This window comes from Aquarana catesbeiana, linkage group LG08 (assembly GCF_042186555.1).
Source record: "Aquarana catesbeiana isolate 2022-GZ linkage group LG08, ASM4218655v1, whole genome shotgun sequence".
NCBI lineage: Eukaryota > Metazoa > Chordata > Amphibia > Anura > Ranidae > Aquarana > Aquarana catesbeiana.
In genome coordinates, this window is record NC_133331.1 from 246,579,135 (window position 1) to 246,600,951 (window position 21,817).

Sequence of the window (21,817 nt, forward strand, 5' to 3'; positions counted from 1 at the left end):
TTCAGATGTGTCACACAAATGGATGATGCTTACAAGTCAAAAGATGCAGTAAGAATCATACAAAGAGATGTACATCCCCCCCCCCCTCCTAATACCTGCAATAATATAGCTATAATGCTTCTATTGGCTGAGGAAACAGCGTGCCTGGTACAAAATGGTACTTTATTTAGCTAATTAGTGTTTCCTGTATATTCTTGTTCTACCATATATGGTTAAGCCTAATCATCCTACAACTTACTATGGAGTTAGTTAAAGCAAACGATACAGCTAGTTAGTACAACAATGTGCTCAGAAGTCATCTTAAAAATAATCTCAGGGTTATTGTTTTTCTAATAGTCACACAATAAACATTTAAATCTTTTCTAACATTCCCTCCTCTTGTGTGACTATTTTATCTCAACACTTTTCTATAATAGTCCCTGTGTTTATACACTTTAGGACTGTATGTCATTAAGTTGAGCTTCAATGTCCGCACAGGTCTCCTCAGAGGTAGGAAGGGCTTGATACATTGTTCTTGAGACTGCGGTTTCAATCAGTTTTTGTGAAAGTCCTCGAATACAGGGAATGCAGCAGCATCCGCAAGTGACCAAAACGTCCAAAGCCACAGCAATTGAGATCAAACGTGATGTGATAAGTCCAGTCCACTTACCGAATCATCCTTCAAGCCAGTTTGTTAATGGATTATTAATACCTGAGTTTTCCGCTAATTCATTCGATAGAGCAGTCAGTTCTTCCAAGGCTCTGGTCACGGTCCCTCCAGGAGCTGTATTATTAGGGATAAAGGTGCAACACATGCTACCAAACATTTTGCATACCCCTCCTCTTTCAGCTAGGACCATATCTAAGGCCATTCGGTTCTGCCATGCCATTAGAAATGTGGTGGCCATCTGTTCTGTTATGCCCTTCACAGCGTCCCTAGCATAGTTTTACAAATCATTGTTAGTATATATATATAGTTAATCCAGTCAACATTTTTATCTATAGTCACCCACCAGAGAAGAGACTCAAACCCAGCTGTCACCTGATTCCTGGCCCTAAACTCATCCGGCACCCTGCAAGGAACCCCAATCTCATCTATGTAGATCCGAGAGTCAAATGACCCTATGGGAGAGGTGTCCCTCCGATACCGATGGTGACTCTTAGTCCACGGGTGTTCTGACAGGATCCTCAGGGGCATAGCCAGCTGGACCATAGCGCAATCCCCTCAGGCATTGGCTGATATCCTAGCTCACCGTTTCTTATCCCCACACATCCACTAGACATCAGCTCTCTGAATGTCATGTTCAACCCAGTCACCATTGCCCATGTTAATCCTCTCCCTACAATAGTCATCGGGTAGTGACCCAAGATCCACCCAGCTACGGTTCCCTGGGAGTGCAAAACAAGTAAAGTTGCCCGGATAAGCAGTAACCGCTGGAGGTATCTGAGGTCTCTGTACTGGGGGAAACAACAAACTGAACGTGTGACAGGTAGAATTTGTTTCAGGTTTATAGCTCTTATTATACAATCGCAACATACATTTTAAACCTCCCTGGATCTGTATTGTGATCTAGAGGAAAAGGAATAGTTGCTAAATGTAGTCTTGCTCTGGCACAAACTAAACAGTTTTCCTTTTTTTTTTTTTTTTTTTTTTTCTCTGGTATCCTGTCTCCAAAGCTATGGCATCTTCTACTGTTAGGTTAGTAAATCTTATAGTTTTACTCAGAACTTCTATTTTTGTATGGCGTCACTTCCCGGTGATTGTTGTTTACACAGCGCTGACTCTTGTTTTATCATGCGAGTATATCTCCTAAACTTTTTATTAAATAAGGCCTTTTTAAACAATATCACTATGGGCATTACTCTTTCCCCTATGTGACATCTCGGTGGAAAAGCCAGCAAAACGTTTCTCAGATTGCCCAGCAAAACCCAGTAGCTCACACTGTGAAGGCATAACACCCCTGGGGGGTAATGTCATCTGGTGAGTGCAATCACATTATCAACACGGATAATATCACCTGGCACCACTGTCACTTGAAAGGATAATCGGCACCAAATTTTGATGAAACACTGGACACTTTTTTTTTTTTTTTTTTTTTTTTTTTAAGCACGTTACTTTATTTATTGTATGGACTTATCTACTCATAATTTAGTGTTTGCAACAATTTCATCATTTGTTTTGGTTTTGAATGTGGTCTTACTGTGATGTAACACAGAGACGTATATTGAATTGTGCATTCACATTTTTGTTGTTTGTGTTGTTGTTTTTTTTTTTTTTTAATTAATTTTTCACTTCTGCTTAAAGTTTATCTATTGGCATAATTGGATTTTTATTCACATACCAGATTTTTGATACAGCAGACATCCATATTTATCACTTTGCCAACTAGGGATTAGATCACTGCATTTCTACAGTTTCAGATATAAAATCAGAGATTTTACCAGGTTCTCCTCACACACCGGTCGTGTGTGAGGAGATTGTGGTAACAGCTCATACCGCTTACAGTGTACACCAATCACGCTGCTTGCCGCCCCCCCCCCCCCCCCCTCCTCAATAAAGAGGTTCATCTGGGTACCTGTTGCAGATCATCTGAGTAACCGAGTACCTATCTGCAGCCCATGCCTCATAGAATATACGTTGGGGTGTTTGCTTTCCAAAATGGGGTCATTTTGTGGGTAATTTCACTGTCTGGTGCTCAAGGACCTTCAAAAGTGTGATAGGTAGGAATGAAATGAGATGTGTAATTTTATGCTCCTAGAATGCCTGAAGGTACTACTTCAATGTTGGGCCTCTGTATGTGGCAAGGCTGTGTAAAAGTCTCACACATGTGGTATCGCCATACTCGGGAGGAGTAGCAGAATGTATCTTGGGGTGTAATTGGAGGTATGTATATGCTGTGTGTGAGAAATAACTTGTTATGACAATCTTGTGAAAAAAAAAAATCTTAAAGTTCAAAAAACTCACCATGCCTCTTACTAAATACCTTTTGACTGCCTACTTTTCAAAAAAGGGTCAATTGGGGAGTATTTGTATTTTCCTGACATTTCAGGGCCCCAAAAAATGAGGCAGTCAGTGTATCAGGTGTGATCAATTTTCAGTGATTTGCACCATAGCTCGTAGACTTTATAACTTTCACAGAGACCAAATAATATCCAGTAATTTGGTTTTTTTTTACCAAAGAGATGTAGCAGTGTAAATTGTGGCCCAAATTTATGAACAAAATGACTTATTTGAAAAATGAAGGACTTTCAACCGAAATTTCGGCCGCCGAAACATATCGGCCGAAATGGCCTTTTTGGCAAAATGCCGAAAAGCAGATCGTGCCGAAAAATGGGAGCAGGACCCCGTCCCTGGTGCCGCCCAGTACGGGGGTGTCGTTCTGGAGCATCCCCATCCCCGTCCAGTCCTCTCCTCCCTCCCTCCTCGACAAGGCGGCTGAAAGCAAAACAGTGCTTTATCTATGGAGGAAAGCTGTCAGTACACCTCCTTAAGGAGCAGCTTGTTGGTATGATCAGCGGGAGGAGCATTAAGGGTGCAGGACTTGTTGTTTGACATGCTAAAGGCAGAAGGTTTTTTTTTTTCTTATTGCATTCTATGCATTAAGATAAAAAAACCTTATCTTATGGGAGGGAATGCCAGCTGACCATAGAGCTGATCAGAGACCAGAGTGGCTCCAAACATCTCTAAGGCCTAAGAAACCGGAAGCTACAAGCATTTTATGACTTAGATTTTGCCGGATGTAAACAGTGCCATTGGGAAAGCATTTTATCACACCGATCTTGGTGTGGTCAGATGCTTTGAGGGCAGAGGAGAGATCTAGGGTCTAATAGACCCCAATTTTTTCAAAAAAGAGTACCTGTCACTACCTATTGCTATCATAGGGGTTATTTACATTCCCTGAGATAACAATAAAAATGATAAAAAAAAATGAAAGGAACAGTTTAAAAATAAGATAAAAAAGCAAAAAATAAGAAAAAAAAAAAAAAAGCACCCCTGTCGCCCCCTGCTCTCGCACTAAGGCGAACGCAAGCGTCGGTCTGTCGTCCTGACATAGGTATACAAGAGACCTAAATGTATCAAACTTACCAGTGCTTTTTGCGCTTTGCAGTAGCAGATGGCCATTTCTGGTTTGTCGCACTGCCTTTTGGCTTCTCTTCTGCTCCCTGAGTCCTAGTAGAGGTTCTAAGAATTCAGGGCATCCAGGTCACAGGTTATCTAGGTGACCTTCTCCTAAAGGAATCCTCTCCCTTCCAGTTGTCTGTAAACAAAAGTCCATGGAACAGTTTAGCTGCTCCAGGCCTTTCGTTGGGTAATAAACTGACTTCAAACACATGCTCCCCCTCTGTGTGATTGGGCTCACCTCAGGGTATGTGACCACACATACAGATGAGGAGACAGCATACATGCTTTTTGAGCAGCTGCTGATGCAAACAAAGGTTTAAGACTATTGGAGTGGATTTTAACTTTCTGTTTGCTGTAGATTGGTGCGATGGAAGCACCATGAAAGTGTGAGTACCCTGATGTTTTTACTTTTAATAAATTTGTGTTTAAAACGATACACTATCCAGTCTCTTTTTAATTTGAATCAAGGAAAGCTTCATTGGATTTACTTGGTGATCCCACAGACCATTACACTAAGAGCCCAGAGGTGGTTCAGCAGCTTTTCTAGACCAAACTTAGTTGTGCGGTCACATACCCTGAGGTGAACACAATCATGGGTGTGGTAGCACATGTTTGAAGTCACTGTATCATCTCTTAGAGCACCATCACAAAGTCACAATATTTGGACTTCATAGAACTTCAGTATGAATTACTTTCACTGTGGATTTGCTTAATATAGGACTCTTTCAAAACTAATTTTCACGGTGAAGTGGTTTGGAGCACTGTGTAATCTTGCATTCACTTACCAGTTCAAATGGTTTATGTATATATTCATAAAATTTATGTTTGATATTATATGCCGAGGCTCTTTCTATTCACCTTTTCAGTGATCTTGATACTACGATATTGAGGATGCATTCACACAGCGCTGAATTATTTTGATTTAATCATTTTAGCACAAATTATGGGAGTGTGATCAATGCTTAGTGGCTGTATATTAGTTTTCACATAATTGACCATGTATATATTTTTTTCAAACTTCCATTACACATGGGTTTAGGTGTGACTATGTATTGCTCAATTCTTTGGTAGCTCGCAAGTTTTTTTTTTTTTTTGGTTTATACAATGAAATGCTCATAGCTTCCGGTTCCTTAAGTCCCCGTACACACTATCAGAAAATCGTACGAAAAATACCGCTTTCATACTTATTTCGTACGATAATCGGATCGTTGGTACAGAGCTTTTGAGAGCCGATCATGACAGTTCATCCAACATTATTCTATTGGACATGCATGAAAAAATTTGTACAATGCCAGATCGTACGACTTTCGTTCGAAAATGCAATACAAATGCATTACAACACATGACATCAAATTTTTATTCTATCATACAAGAATGTACGTGACTTTAGTAAACTCTTCAGATTCGATCTGCATGCAAAAAGACGATCATTCGTCCGATAAGCTCATTGTGTGTACCGGGCATTGGACCATAGAGATGATTGGAGCTGTTCTAGACTGGCTGCATTCTTGGGTTCCCCAGTGGGATGGGAGAGACAGAGAAAGCCCCTTCCACTACTTGTAAAAGCAATATAGTGACTGATTAGACATGAACGTTAACTGCCAGCTGAAACAAAAACTATACCGGGATGATGCCTACAGCTGGCAGGCATCCTATTATTACCATTTAAAGTCCAGCAATGCAACAGTACATTGCTGTGTTGGGCATATATGTAACATTTTTAATAAAAGTGTGGGTATATATATATATATATATATATATATATATATATATATATATATATATATATATATATATATATATATATATATATATATTTATTTTATTTTTATTTTTTTTTTTTTTTTTTTGTGTGTTTTTCTAAAATAAATAAAATATATATATATATATATATATATATATATATATATAATTTTCTCTCTCTTTGGAAGAGAAATCTCCTTCTGCGGTGCTGCAAACATGGTGGTATGCATTCTGAAAGCACACTCTGCTGCTATCAATTAGGGGGGGACTCCTTTTTGTTTTTTTTGTTTTTATTTTATTTATAAAGATATTGAAAATAAATCTACAAAAGGACAATGTCTTTAAAAATTGTCAAATCTCAGGATATGAAATACAAATGGGGATAAGGTGTATAATACCAATGGGAATTGAGACAATTGATGCATTTAGAGGATTCTTCTTCAGAGGTGTCTGGGTATAACAGAGCAGCCTAAAATATATAAGCAAATCTAGTTTAAGATTATATTGTACAAACAAATATTCAAGTGGTGATGGTGCAGCGCTTAACTAAAAGTCTGTAATAAATTGTATGCACATGTATATTCAGAGTCATGTACTTAAAGTGGTGTTCCGGCCGAAATTATACTTTTTAAATAAAAATACCCTTCTAATACACAAGCTTAATGTATTCTAGTAAAGTTAGTCTGTAAACTAAGGTCTGTTTTGTTAGTTTATAGCAGTAGTTTGTTATTTTATAAACTTACAGCAGGCCATGGCCATCTTAAGTGTGGGCATCTGAAGCCAGACTGTAGTTCTTCCTGGATCTCATGCTTGCAGATCAGCACAAGCAGTGTAATAGGTTTCAGGTCAGGTTTCCATAGCAACGGCAGTGTCAGAGGAAGTTGCAGCCCCTTCCCAGAAGGCATTGCAAACAGGAAATGATGCGATGGGCCGCGGCCAGGGAGGAGGACGTGAAAAATGAATACAGCAGATATACAGTAGGTGCTGAGGAAAAAAAAAAATATCCAATGTGTTTACAGTGCACAGTTTAGTGAGGGATGCTGAAGAGTTGTAAAAGTGAGTGGAACTCCACTTTAAGCTGTACGATAGTGAAAGATGGAAGCCGTCACCAACACCCGATCACACTGACTCTTAGGTAAAGATATATGAGCAGTAAGTAACATCCATGGCAGTCAAGGCAATCCTCAGCTCCAAGAATTTCACTTCCTCCTGAGCAGGATTTGACTAGCACAGATATATAGGTAATGAATGCCAATTCGAAATTGATCCACCAATGGCCCACATGCATGCCAATTGAAGCTTCCACCATGGCAATGATACACTTAGAATATAAATAAAAGAATCCTCATTGCGCAGACATCCCAAATAAAGATTTATAAAAACCAAGAATACAACTCACATTTTCATGGTCAAATCAAATACACGCATGTAGAAATGACCAGCGTTTCCAACCAACAAGATGGCCGCTGCGTCACAGCATGTAATCACATCACACTTCCAGCGCCTCCCTGTGCATTTCGTCAATGACGTTGTTTGGGGAGTGGCTAAATTCACGATACGGCTTAACCGGATATTAGTTGCGTTCCACATGACCGGAAATGCAACCAAAGGCCCCTCCCAATCAAAGAAGGCATCCAAATATAAAAACAATATGTCAAACTTTGAAAGATGTCACACTTTGGCAGGAAGGGAATCATAAACATACAAAGTTTAAATGAACACTAATTATAAACCACTTGGTTCCATTGTGAGTGAATATACCGGGGAACAGCGCCATCCTGTGGTTGATAAATGCTTTTTGAGCAATGAAACACACATTACAAAAACACCTTGACATGTACATCTAAAATTGAAAAACAAGCTAATTGGCACCATAATGTAAACCGAAAATTTATTGTAGATACAACAGGGACAACATCTCACTTCAACCATTAATAAAATGATATCCCATTCGATATTCATACCGAATGGGGTATAAGTTTTGGCTTGATATATCCACCTTTTCTAACCTGGTGATCTCTGACTACATTGCTACCCCTCCAATGGATGTAATCCTGAGGGTACAACTTTTTTAGTAATAGATAGGTTTACTAATCATGTCACAAGGCATAACACTTGGACATCAAAAATACACAGACAGCGCTACAATGGGGCCAGAAAATAGGAGGACTGATAAAAATCTGAAATAGGTTTAATAAAATGTAAGCCCAAATGAATAAAAAGTCACAACAATCAAATGGAAAGAATAAATGTGAAAGATAAATGAAAAGGAATCAATTCCATTGCTGAAATATGCTGTATAATACGATACAGCCAGCAGTCAAAGGGTTAATATCGGCAAATGTATCCCATGTGTGAAACAGGAGAAAGCTTCAGTGTTCCAGCTGTGCAGGGGGGTGATGGAATGTCAAATGATCACTCGTGTTGCTGCCAACAATGAAGGAACTGTAAACTGCGTCCCCATGATGGGGGGGGGGGGGGGGGGGGGGGATGTGGAGAGCAGATGCAGTATGGCTTGCAGCTGTCCCTGTAATGCAAAAGCTGGAGCCAGCACCGCTGTGTCTTGCGCTCCGTGCCGGGGGGGGGAGAGGGGGGTTGAAGACCCGTGGAGTGAGTGAAGGAAGCAGAGCCAACAAGCCTGGTGGACAAGTGTGTGACTGACGTCACAGGGAACCCTTCGGATGTGTGGAGGCTGGATCTGGAAGCCGGGGAAGCTGAGGAACGAAGTCACAGCCGAAAACCAGAAGCATCCAGGGGCTGGACGGAACGTGAGCTCGATGTTGCCGTGGCGACAGTGACTAACATGTTTCACGCGCCTGCGCTTTGTCAAAGTCACGGGAGCCAGCAGCAACAGTGAACTATATAGGCATCAATGTATGACATGGGGAGTGCTTTCACATTTTGAGATATTAACCCCTTGTATGTAACAATGAGGAGGCATACACAGAGTGTATCAAAACAAGACGAAGCAGCTAGCGCAGTATTGGGGACAATAAACCGTAACAAGTGGTGATGGTGCAGTGCTTAACGTCCGTAATAAATTGTATGTTCATATATATTCAGAGTGATGTACTTAAGGCCGCGTTCCGCGGAAAATTTTATTTTTTTTAAAAAAAAGTCAGCAGCTACAAATACTGCAGCTGCTGACTTTTAAAACATGGACACTTACCTGTCCAGGGCGCCCGCGATATCCTCACCCGAAGCCGATCTGCCCCTCCCGGGTGGAGGCCGTGTCATCTTCGGTAAAGGAATCAGGAAGTGAAGCCTTGCGGCTTCACAGCCTGGTTCCCTACTGCGCAAGCCACGCTGCGCATCCTCACTGGTCCCTGCTGTCTTCTGGGACATGTGCGCCTCCCAGAAGACAGCGGGGGGGGTGTTAAAGGGGCCAAACATGGCGTAGATCGCCACAAAGTCTGCAGTGATCTATGCCCAGGAAGTGGGAGCAAATACCTGGATTAAACAGGTATCTGCTCCCCCCTCCCCCCTGAAAGGTACCAAATGTGATACCGGAGGAGGGGGGGTCCAAAAAGCGGAAGTTTCATTTTTGGGTGGAACTCCGCTTTAACCACTTCCTGCCCGGCCTATAGCAGATTGACGGTCGGGCGGTGGTTCAGTTATCCTGACTGGGTGTCATATGAAGTCCAGCAGGATAACATGCCGCGCGCCCGCATTGCAGCGATCGGTGGAGCGGTGTGGCATTCTGCCACACCACTACACCGATCTTGGTAAAGAGCCTCTGGCAGAGGCTCTTTACCACGTGATCAGCCATGTCCAATCATGGCTGATCACGATGTCAATAGGAAGAGCTGTTGATCGGCTTTTTCTCACTCCCGTCTGACAGACGTAAGTAGACGAGAGCCAATCGGCGCCTCTCCTGACGGGGGGTCTGCGCTGATTGTTTATCAGCGCAGCCCCCCCTCCGATGACCACACTGGACCACCAGGGATCGCCACTAGGACCACCAGGGAAGGGGCAACATGTGGATGGCCAGGTATGTACCCCATGGCCATCCACATATGACCAATCTGTGCCCACAAATGGGCACTGATTGGCACCATTATGTTTCAGTTCTGCCCAGCAATGCCACCAATCGGTGTCATCAGTGCCACCTGTTAGTGCCCACCTATCAATGCCACCCATGAGTGCCCATCAGTGCCGCATACCAGTGCCCATCAGTGCCGCCGTATCAGTGCCCGTCATTGAAGAAGAAAACTTGCTTGTTTACAAAAAATTTTAAACAAACTTTTTTTTTTATTTTTCAAAATTTTTGGTCTTTTTTTTTTTTATTGCGCAAAAAATAAAAACCGCAGAGGTGATCAAATACCACCAAAAGAAATCTCTATTTGTGGGAACACAATGATAAAAAAGTTGTTTAGGTACAGTGTAGCATGACTGCGCAATTGTCATTCAAGTTGCAACAGCGCTGAAAGCTGAAAATTGGCCTGGGCGGGAAGGTGTCTAATTGCCTGGTATTGAAGTGGTTAATAGCCTAAGCGCAATAGATAGATTTTTTTTTTTTTTTTTTTTTTTTTTTTTTTTTTTCACAAACAAATATTCGTCCATATAGAAGACATAATTACAAAATTTATTTTAGTACTGACCCATTGATAAGATATGTAGGGAAACATAGCCATCATTATTAATAACCAAGAACGTCTACATTCGACATCAACAGGTTATCTCTAACGAACACCAGGTGACAAAATGCCACAGAGGCATGGCTTCTGGGGTCCCTCAACTAAGTAGGGGAAAAGCTATGTCTTCTAACTTTATTGCAAAATTACTGTCAATTTAAATGAAAATGGGGAGTCTGTCAATATATAGACTCCTAGATAGGAGATGCGTATTAGTTATGACCCTTCTATAGACAGTCAAAGAATCTTACATGTCAGGTGTCTGCTATCAGAATAAACAGATCAGTGCTGCAGCTGCAAAGCAAACAGGTGACAATAAAACAGTAACAGCAGAACATTAACTCTAATAAAACTAGTGGTCGACTGATTATCGGTGCGGCCAATTTATTGGGGGCCAATATCCACATTTTTAAAAGAATCTGTTTCGTTCTCAAACTATACCGATCTTGGTCTCCCCCCTGCCACGGCCATCTTTTTGGGCCCCAGAAGCCAGGAAGGTTTGCGGTGCACTGCAGGCCCAGTTTGTTTGTTTTTTTTTTTTTTTTTAATATTGTGAAAGATAATGCTACGTCAAGTAAACTGATACCCAACATGTCACGCTTCAAAATTGCGCCCGCTCGTAGAATGGCTATAAACTTTTACCCTTTAAAAACCCCATAGGCGACGTTTAAAAAATTCTACAGGTTGCATGTTTTGAGTTACAGAGGAGGTCTAGAGCTATAATTTATTGCTCTCGCTCGAACGATTGCAGCGATACCTCACGTGTGGTTTGACCACCGTTTTTCATATGCGGCCGCTACTCACGTATGCGTTCGCTTCTGCGCGCAAGCTCGTCGGGACTGGGCGCTTTAAAAAAAAATGTTTTCTTATATATTTTACTTTATTCTTTCACGGTTTAAAAAAATAAATAAAAAATTGGGTCACTTTGGGAATGTAAACATCACTGTAATAGAAAAAAGCATTACAGGTCCTCCTTTAAATATGAGATTTGGGGTCAAAAAGTCCTCCGATCTCATATTTGGACTAAAATGCAATAAAAAAAAAAAAATTGTCATTTGAAAAAATGGCCCTTTTAAGACGTATGGGCGGAAGTGACGTTATGACGTCGCTTCCGCCCTGCTATGGTATGGAGACGGGTAGGGGCCATCTTCCCCTCACTTGTCTCCATACTTGGCCATGGACAGGTCCCGATCGCATCTGCCAACTGCTCTGGAGAGCGACAGGAGGGGTGTAGCACCTCTCCCGCCTCCAATAACTGTGATCTTGCGGTGAATCTGCCGCAGAGACCACCAGTATCGTAAACACGACGAGCTCCTGAAGAGATGGATACCTCGGTTGCGGCAGCAGCTGCTGCCGTTACCGAGATAGCCATCCTCAAAGTGCCGACGTATATGTACAGGAGCCGGTCGTCAAGTGGCTAATGTTGATTATCCAGTACTGTATCCAGATTCTAATGGGAATAGAATAGTAAAAATATTTTAAAGTATCACAACATAAATTTTATTCCCATGTAATCATATCCAGTACAGCCAAATGGCCTTCTCTGGCTTTATGTAAAGTCAAATCATGAAATCAGTTATGTGGAAGTGCGAACGGTGAGAATCGGGTAAGCCGAACACGAATTGTCTCGGCCATTGGCATAACTTCCAATAGTTGCAGTATAATAAAATATTAAGCATCACAAAAAATGTTAGCAGCAGGTGTAGAAGTACAGCAGATTAAAACATTAAATTGTAGTATACACTTCTGATTACTTTGGTGTTCTACGAGTTATAAACCAAACTGCTTGGTATATGCAGTAAGGCCCCTTTCATACAGGCTTTCTGATCAGGTCCACCTGTCAGTTTTTCAAGTGGACCTGATTGGACACTCCATTCAGCCCTATGAAGCGACGGATGTCAGCGGTGACATCCGTCCGCTGCTACCTGATCCTGTTTGTGAAATCCAGACGGATGGAGACCCTATTTTCCATCCGTCTGTCGGATCGGATGAAAACTGACAGGCGGTCCGTTTTCATCCACCCTCCCCATAGAGGAGAGCAGGGCTCTGGCAGGTCAATCTCAGCACAGTGAGCTGAAATGGCCCCGTCATCCGCCAGCTCAGTGGGATCAGCAGGGCGATTTTCCCCCGCTGAGCAAAACGGAATCCGCCGGGCGGATTGCCCATGTGAAAGGACCCTAAGTGAAATAAAATTGCATAAAAAGCAGTTAACCCTGGTAGTGCAGATGCAGCCAGTGCAAGTTTCTTGAAGGTGGAATTTCACCTGAAAAGAAGAGATTCATTTTTTTTTTTTTCTAATTTATGTGTAAGTTCATTCACAAAGCACAGTGAAACTCGCATATGCGCAGTTGGCTGTGGGGCCGCAGGAAGTCACAGCTAGCTACCTGCATCCAAGAGGGTAGTGCCGGGGCCATGAAGCCCGGCAAAGAACCAGCCCAGGTGAGGACAGCACTGGATCCCTGAACTGGTATGTGTGTGTTTTTTTTTTTTTTTTTTTTTTTTTTTTTTGTTCAACGCATGTCCCAACCTCCCAGCCAAAACGCATAGTGAAGTAAAAAAATAAAGCCTGAGGAATAAACGGTATTTTATTTACCCTACCAAAGCTTCCGCATATGACCTCTTGCTGAGGATGACTTCATCATCCTTCTGGAGCGATCCCTGAGATTGCAAGGTACTCAAAATCTCACAAGAAGCTTTTCACTATTCTTGAGCATTTCATTTTCTCACAAGATTACAGGGGCTCGGTATTTTGCAGAATCTTTCTGGCATCACCCCTTGCAATACGGAATCCAGGGTAAGGTAAGTATTTTTTTTTGTTCTAAACGTTCTCCCCACAGGCTTGAACACCACCTGATGGAAGGACCATTCCTTGTGACCACCTTCTACTGCAGGGGAAGGAAATAACTGCTTGCTTTCAATGCCAGGGAGAGAAGCCACCATGTCATATGTGGACAAGAGGATCTCTGTCACCCTATCCAGAAGCAGGGGGATATGTCCCACACAGAGGATATTCCTCTGTAAGCTCCTTGTAAAAGTGAGACAAAGTTATTACGTCCAAACAAAGATACCATTGGGCACAAAATTTGTATACAAAGCCTCAGAGCGGAGCGAGAGTATGACCAAAATTGCTAAACCTGGGCTTGGAGCCTGAACAGTTTGGTTACGGAGGTAAATCTATCTGTTCAGGGAAAGAGTCTTCCCTTTTTGAATAGAATATCCCTCTGCAATGTCTTGGTGTGGAAGCATACACATACAACTGTTTCGAAGGAGACCAATTGCCTCCAGTTCTAGAAACAGCTGGATAGGAGCTGTGCTGCCTTTAAAAGTCACTGAGCTTGCTAGTGCTGGTGTTCAGAATCTTCCCTAAGACCACCAAGCATAGAGATGGGAGTCAGAGAGGACCTTTTGGATGTTTGAAAGGCACCTGAAGTCCACCAGAGTCTGCAGGAAATGCGGTGGATTGTAAAGATAGGAATCTGAGGATAAGCCCCCAAATATCTATGGAAGCCAGCACTGATCAAACCAATTCCATGTGACATTTTTATGCAAGCACAGATGTTCAAGGGTTGCGGCCCAGCATAGGTCAAACTCTGCCTTACTTCAGTATTGTTAAGTTTAGAGGGAAAACACCTGCAAAGTCCCAGCAGGGAACTGGGATGAATGCACCTTTTTGTCTGGAGTCCCCAAATGTCCTGAAAGAGGTCTGATTTTTGTGGGAGATTGGAAAAAATATTTTACAAATGGGGGAGAAACTCTGTGCCCATTGGAAATTACTTCCCATATGCAAGTGTCAATGATATGTAGGCAAAAGTCCACAAGCGCAACCACACCGACCCCCCCCCCCCCCCCCCCCCCCCTGCTTTGAGAGTAGGTGAAGGGTAGACCTTCATGAAGAAAAGGTCACGTCTGCTTTTAGGCAGATGCAGCCTGCCCTCCCTACTGTATGTAGATCGTGCTGAGCAGAAGGGAATGGAAGTTGAGGAGCTTTGTTCCTTTGAAGCCTCAGTAGGTTTCAACAGAGGAGCAGCAGTCCAATTGGACGCTGCTGCTCTGGCTTACCTTTGCGCCATCTTTAGTGAGGGCAATGCTGATAAATGGCACTTTCCCACTGCGGTTGGCACACATTTGAGAAGTGGAGAGTGTAGGGACAAGATCCTTGCTGGCTAGAGATGGTGCATTCAACAGTAGGGAGAGGTTTCAGTCGAAGGATAATTCAGGGATACCAAGCTTGGCTCTGCTATGTGGGAACTCTAGAGAGTTGGGACAAGGACCTTCCTATTAATTTACTAAAACGCCTGCACCACTGTTTTGCCCATCAGCCACCTTCTTCATCAGATGCTTCCCCAGTAATGTAAAGTGTCCTCAAGTGCAGAGACTGTATTAAAGTACTACCAACGTCAAGAACGGGTACAAACAAGGCCAAGGAAAAAACCAAGCTTAACTTACCGACCAGCCCACAGACAACAAAATAACCTGTCTTACAGTATGCGTTAATAGCAGGGGTTTAGTCTGCACACATTTGCAAATGCATGCGTAAGCCACAGAGCCTCATCAAGGCACCCTGGTATCTGTGATACCTAACACTAACTTATAAGTGTCCCCACAGTAGAGGCATATGCATTCTGATGGATAGGTGAGAGCAGGTGGACTTAACAATTGTACCCAGGTTGCCTGTGATATTAAGGCTCCACTGCCATATTGTCAACTTGGAAGACAGCTGCAGGGTGCTTACTTTACATGTGGTGTTTGTTACTTTTGCTCCTCTGTATACCTTTTTTACTCTATTTTGGGTACCAATCAACTGGTCCTGCCCACAAGCTGACTCTGGAGAGGTTTCCAGTCCAGGACCACTTGGAGCCACCTGAAGAAGGTGCTTTTGGAGGCGCAAGATACCTTAGTGGAGGTCCCATGAGGACATGTATTTGCAGCTAAAAAAAAAAATGCAACTTGCATGTTTTTTCATTTAACCTCCCTGGCGGTATGATTATTTCAGATTTTTGCGTCTAAAAGCGGTTGATTGTTTTCCACAGTACTAAAAAAAAAAAACACAGGCAACAAGGCCGTGCCTGACTAAAAATCCTTAACTGTAGGCGCTATGTAAATATATAAATCCTGAAAAATTCCTTTTAATGCAATACAGTTGATATTTTTAGTGATGTGAAAGGCTTAACTGATGATTTTTTTGTTTTTATTTCTCTAGAATGACTGGAGCCTGTCACAAAAAGTGCGTTCCTCCTCACTATAAGGAGCCAGAACTGTCTAAAGGTGAGAGTGTTTGCCTGGACCGCTGTGTCTCAAAGTACCTGGATATTCATGAGAGGATGGGCAAGAAACTCACTGAACTGTCTATGCAAGATGAGGAACTAATGAAGAAGATGCAACAGGGAATGGGACCTGGACAATAGCTTTTCAGATTATGGAGCTGTACCATGAATATATATTTTATATTAGGCCTTGTGTTCAAAATAATCATAAAAAGATAAACTGTTGTAGTTTAAAACAACCAAGAGGTATCCACTTTTTATAGACAACAGAGCCTGGTCCTTTGGGTTACTTTTTGATACATATGGCATTTTCTATTTTATTTTGTACTTGTATTCGATAGAGAATGTTTTCAGTATTCATTGCATCTTCCCCTTCTTTCTTCTTCCCTTTTTTTTTTTTTTTTTTTTTTTTTATATAAAGACCTCCAAACCATACGTTTTCAGAAAGCATAGGCATGGTACAAAAGAAAGATCTACTGATTTTGTAGTTTCCAAGATGGTTGCGCAAATGTCTATCAAAAACAATATTTTCAATAAAAATACATTATGATCATTATTAAACTAGTTACAAAGTAAACCTAAACCATATGGGGGTTGATGTGCAAGTGCTGGGCTAATAGGAGTGAGGTACTGATGTTGTTTGATATATCCTAGAATTTGGTACACCTCTACAGGGCCTAATGTGTAGTGAAGGTGCTGTGTAGATGGACCTTGTTATAGTCTTTGGGCTGCTGCCTCTTGGATGGTCTCAACGAACACTCGTTTGATGGCAAAATTCTGCGGTGAGTATTAAGGCATGCCCAGTACCAAAGTTCATGACCTAAAAAGATCAAATTGAAGTGCTTATTGAACAATAGTATCAAATGAAGCCAATTCATTCCAGGGGAAGTTCCTCCCTCTTCCTCAGGGCTAGTGTACAGAAAACTGTAATTGTGACACCAATAACGCATAACAAACACAGTGAATATATATATATATACACACACGTATGTGTATATATGTATATTTTGTGAATGCAATAGTCCCATACAACTTTGTAATGTATATCACGGTGCTGCAAGTAGAAACACCTGCACCACCGTGAATCCCTTATGAGCAAGCTCTCACCTCTATATTGACTACCTCAACAAAGGTCAGTATGCACTTCAACACCAAATGGAACACAGCTAACCCTTTAAACTCCCCTGATGTTAACCCCTTCCTTGCCAGTGTCTGTACAGTAACAGTGCATATTTTTAGCACTGATCAATGTATTAGTGTCACTGGTTTCCAAAAAGTGTCAGTGTCTGACTTGTCTGCTGCAATATTGCAGTCCTGCTATAAGTTGCTGATTGCTGCCATTACTAGTAAAAAAAAAAATAAATTCCATAAAACTATCCTATAATTTGTAGACGCTATAACTTTTGTGCAAACCAATCAATATACACTTATTGGATAGGTTTTATAGCAGAAAGTAAAAAAAGTATGTGTGTGTGTGTGTGTGTGTGTGTGTGTGTGTATGTATATATATATATATATATATATATATATATATATATATATATATATATATATATATATATATATATATATGTGTGTATATTCTACTCACACTATGTGTGTGTGTAAATAAACAGGGAGAAAGCCAAAAACTTTTTCTCCATCCGGAAAAACAATTCTGGAGCCCCTCACTTATGTTGGACCCCTGTGTAGTACAGTAGCAGGGCAACAGATCAGTCCAAGCGATAAGCAGAAGCCAAGTCGATTATAACAGGCCAGGGTCAGTTCACGTGGAAGACAGAAACATGGTGGATAAACCATTCAGATGGTAAGCAGAGGCACAATCGAAAAACAAACCAGGGTCAGTTCACGTGGAAGGCAGTGGCATGGTTATTTGAGGACACATGGAAAATGGTCACCACAGGTTATGAAAATGGGGAAATGGTTACAAATATGAGCTAATATCTTGGGGATGCATGAAAATGTCGAAAGCATTCTTCAATGCATAGGCCAGGTTGGGAGGGACACTGGGGGCAATGGTAGCTGGTATCTCTTTGAACTCCTCTTTGTTGCATACATGACATCTTTTTTGGCGTCTTCTGCATGCTTCAGATGGTGGAATGCTGTCTGGGAAGTAATGCTCATGAAGTCGGCTAACCGCATCAAAGTGAAGGTTTGCTGGGGGGGGGGCTTTGCTGATAGATGGGGGACGTGACTATTTCTTCGATGAATTTTAGGAAGGGGGTGGGGCTTGCCATTGATTTGGTGTAAGTGATATATGCATTGTAAATGGCCAAATGAAAAAGATAAATCGCAACTTTTTTTTATATCAGAAAAGGGACCTCCTTGTTGCCAAATAGAGCTAAAGCATTTGGTCATTGAAATCCCCCCCCCCAATGTAATGATTATAATATTGGCTGCATGTTGGTTTTTGAATCAGGCTGCAAATTGTTGGAATCTCGACTGTGGAGCCATTTTGGATGGTGAACCACATGTATGCATCCTTTTTGTTTCTCAGAGTTGCTTCCTCCACCCCCCCCCCCCCCCCCCATATATTATTTTTTTTTTTGTTTTTTTGTTTTTTTTGTTTCACTGAAGCTTGTGGGAAGCCCTTCCTGTTCTTTCTGGAAGTTCCGTAGGCCAGGGCTTTTACACGGTGTAGGTGTCTGAAGGGGCAGGCTAGTATAATGGCTATCCAGGTATATGCGATAACCTTTTCGCAGCAGTGGGTATGCCAGGTCCCATACGATTTTTCCGGTTGTGCCCATGTAGGTCAGGCACTTGGGGCTGGAGCTGGGAATCTCCTCTTTCATATATGCGGAATGCATACAGATATCTCATGGCTCTTTCTCATAGCTTATAGAATTTGACTCCGTATTTGGTCTTTTTGCTAGGAATATATTGCTTTATTCCTAACCAGCCTGTATTCTTTGGAGCTAAAGATTACGAGAGACACATAGTGGAAGAGAATATAGAAAAAAAAAATTATTTTTTTTTTTTTAGCTATATTAGTAGTAAAAAGGCAAAATCAGAGCACATTGCCCACATAAAAGACAAGGATGGGAGAATGGTTACAGATGACACAAAGAAGGCAACTCTACTAAATGCTGCCTTCTCCTCAAGTTTTTTTTTTTATGCAGGAATAGGAGGGGTATACCGACCGGTACAATACTGTTGGCAACATAACACACGTTGTACCCTTGTAGCCACAAGGGTATGTCCTGTGATGTGTCACTAACAGTATTGTTGCTGTACAGAGGCCAGAGTTGAGTAAAGACTTAATAAACTTATACAAATAAATTACCAGGACAAAATGGCATACACTTGAGAGTCCTCACAGAACTCAGTCAGGTTATAGCCAGACCATTGTTCCTAATCTTTGTGGACATCATACTGACAGGAATTGTACCAGCTGATTGGAGAAAAGCCAATGTGGTACCAATATTCAAAAAAAGGGCAGAGACATATTTCTGGAAACGACAGGCCTCTAAGCCTAACATCAAGAGTAGCTAAATCAGGGGTCTTCAAACTATGGCCCTCCAGTTGTTCAGGAACTACAATTCCCATCATGCCTAGTCATGTCTGTGAATGTCAGAGTTTTACAATGCCTCATGGGATATGTAGTTCCGCAAATTATTGGAGGGGATGAGGGACGATATCCAAAAATTTTACTGAGGGAAAAAAAATAGTAGTAATCCGTACGGGTTTACGAAAGGTCGTTCATGCCAACCAATCTGCTACCATTCTAGGAGGAAGTGAGCTGCCAGCTAGACAGGTGAAGGCCTGTGGATTTAGTGTATCTGGATTTTGCAAAGGCATTTGATACTGTCCCCTATAAACGCTTAATTTACAAGCTGAAGTCTACAGGCATGGACCATAAGGTTTGTGCTGGGGTCACAGGGGCGTGTCCAAAGGGTGGTGATAAACAAAATGTGCTCAGACTGGTCTGGAGTGGTGAGTGGGGTACCCCAAGGTTCTGTCTTGGGACCAATTCTATTAAATGTATTCATAAATGATATAGAGGATGGGATAAATAGCTCCATCTCAATTTTTTTTGCGAACGACACAAAGATAAGCAGGGCAATGATGTCACATCGGGATATGGAAATTTTTTTTAGAATGACCTGAACAAAATAAGTGGGCAACCACATGGCAAATGAGTTTTAATGTGGAGAAATGTAAAGTAATGCACTTGAGGCAAAAAACATAAAGGCAAACTACTCACTAGGAAGAGAACCGCTGGGGGAATCAAGGATGGAGAGAGATCTGAGAGTCCTTGTAGATGACAGATTGAGCAATAGCATGCAATGTCAAGCTGCAGCTACCAAATCCAGCAGAATATTAGCATGCATAAAAAAGGGATATACTCCAGGGATAAAACGATAATTCTGTCACTTTATAAAGCTCTCTGTTTAGGCCTCATCTGGAGTACTTTGTCCAGTTCTGGTTACCAGTCCTCAGAAGGGGGGACATGATAGCGATCTACAAATACTTCAATGGGGATCCCAGCATAGAAAAAACCTATTCATTCTCAGGGAGTGTACGGGGACACGGGGTCACAGAATGAAATTGATAGAGAAGCGGTTTAACCTTAAACTATGCAGGGGGTTTTTTCACTGTTGGGGCAATAAGGATGAGGAACCATAATCTGTGGTGGTATGGATATTTTTAAAAGACTCTTGGATGTGCATCTTAAAGAGCACAATGGAAAGATTTTTGCCAATTGATTGGGTGAGGCTGATTAAGGTCCACATCCCTAATACATAGAGTGAACTCAATAAAACCCATAAACTCAAAGGATAAAAGGGGAAGTGAGATGCCAAAGCACCGCCATGCCAACAGAGCAGACAAGAGATGAAAATGTCAGGCAATACCCTCATGTCGGGATGTGCCCACCCAAAGGGGGGCTGGAGCAGATGGAGAGATCAGGCCACAGGGGTCTACATGAATGGAGATGGTTAATCAGTGGATTAATATAGGTTAATGAGATTTTTTTTAAAAAGCAATAAACCTTTTATGTGACTGTTTTGGCATTGAAAGCAAAATAATTGTGACAGTACAAACTCCAGTGCATCAATAATGAAATCATTAAATTTGCGTTCAAATCTACTTTTCTCTGATAAAACACATAGAATGCAGGCTATACCCCTATTAGGGATGGTCGAACAGTTCGGCCCGAGCATACGTTCGGGCCGAACTTTGGTTGTTCGGACGTTCGGCGAACAACGAACATTATGCGGTGTTCGCAGCAAATTTGAAAGCCGCGGAACCCCATTAAAGTCTATGGGACATTAACTTGAAATACCAAAAGTGCTAATTTTAAAGGCCTATATACAAGTTATTGTCATAAAAATTGTTTGGGGACCTGGGTCCTGCCCCAGGGGACATGTGTCAATGGAAAAACGGCTGCTTTTCCAGGAGCAGTGATTTTTATAATGCTTAAAGCGCAACAATAAAAATGAAATATTCCTTTAAATATCATGCCTGGGGGGTGTCTATAGTATGCCTGTAAAGTGGCGCAGTTTTCCCATGTTTAGAACAGTACCACAGCAAAATTACATTTCTAAAGGAAAAAAGTAATTTAAAACTGATCGCGGCTGTAATGAATTGTCGTGTCTCAGCAATATAGATAAAACTCATTGTAAAAAAACGTCATGGGTCCCCCCCCAGTCCATTACCAGGCCCTTTGGGTCTGGAATAAATATTAAAGGGAACCCTGAACCAAAAATGTAAAAAAAAATTGCCTGGGGATCCCCCCAAAATCCATACCAGGCCCTTCAGGTCTGATATGGATATTAAGGGGAACCCTGCGCTAATTTAAAAAAAAAATGCCGTAGGGGTCCCCCCAAAATACATACCAGACCCTTCAGGTCTGGTATGGATTTTAAGCGGAACCCTGCGCCAAAATGTAAAAAAAATGGCGTAGGGGTACCCCCCCAAAATCCATACCAGACCCTTATCTGAGCACGCAACCTGGTGGGCCGCAGAAAAAGAGGGGGGGCGAGAGTGCTCCCCCCTGAACCGTACCAGGCCACATGCCCTCAACATGGGGAGGGTGCTTTGGAGTAGCCCCCCAAAGCACCTTGTCCCCATGT

The 21,817-nt window shown here is 41.9% G+C and overlaps 1 protein-coding gene across 1 annotated transcript in view; it reads left to right on the forward strand.

Moving 5' to 3' along the window:
• The window catches only part of TIMM10 (translocase of inner mitochondrial membrane 10), a gene marked incomplete in the record, with an annotated part of 63,692 nt that extends 46,565 nt beyond the window's left edge, over positions 1-17,127 (forward strand). The window contains 1 exon segment of the mRNA XM_073596981.1: positions 15,680-17,127. Coding sequence (XP_073453082.1) covers positions 15,680-15,884 — 205 coding nt within the window.
• Between the last annotated feature and the right edge of the window lie 4,690 nt (positions 17,128-21,817).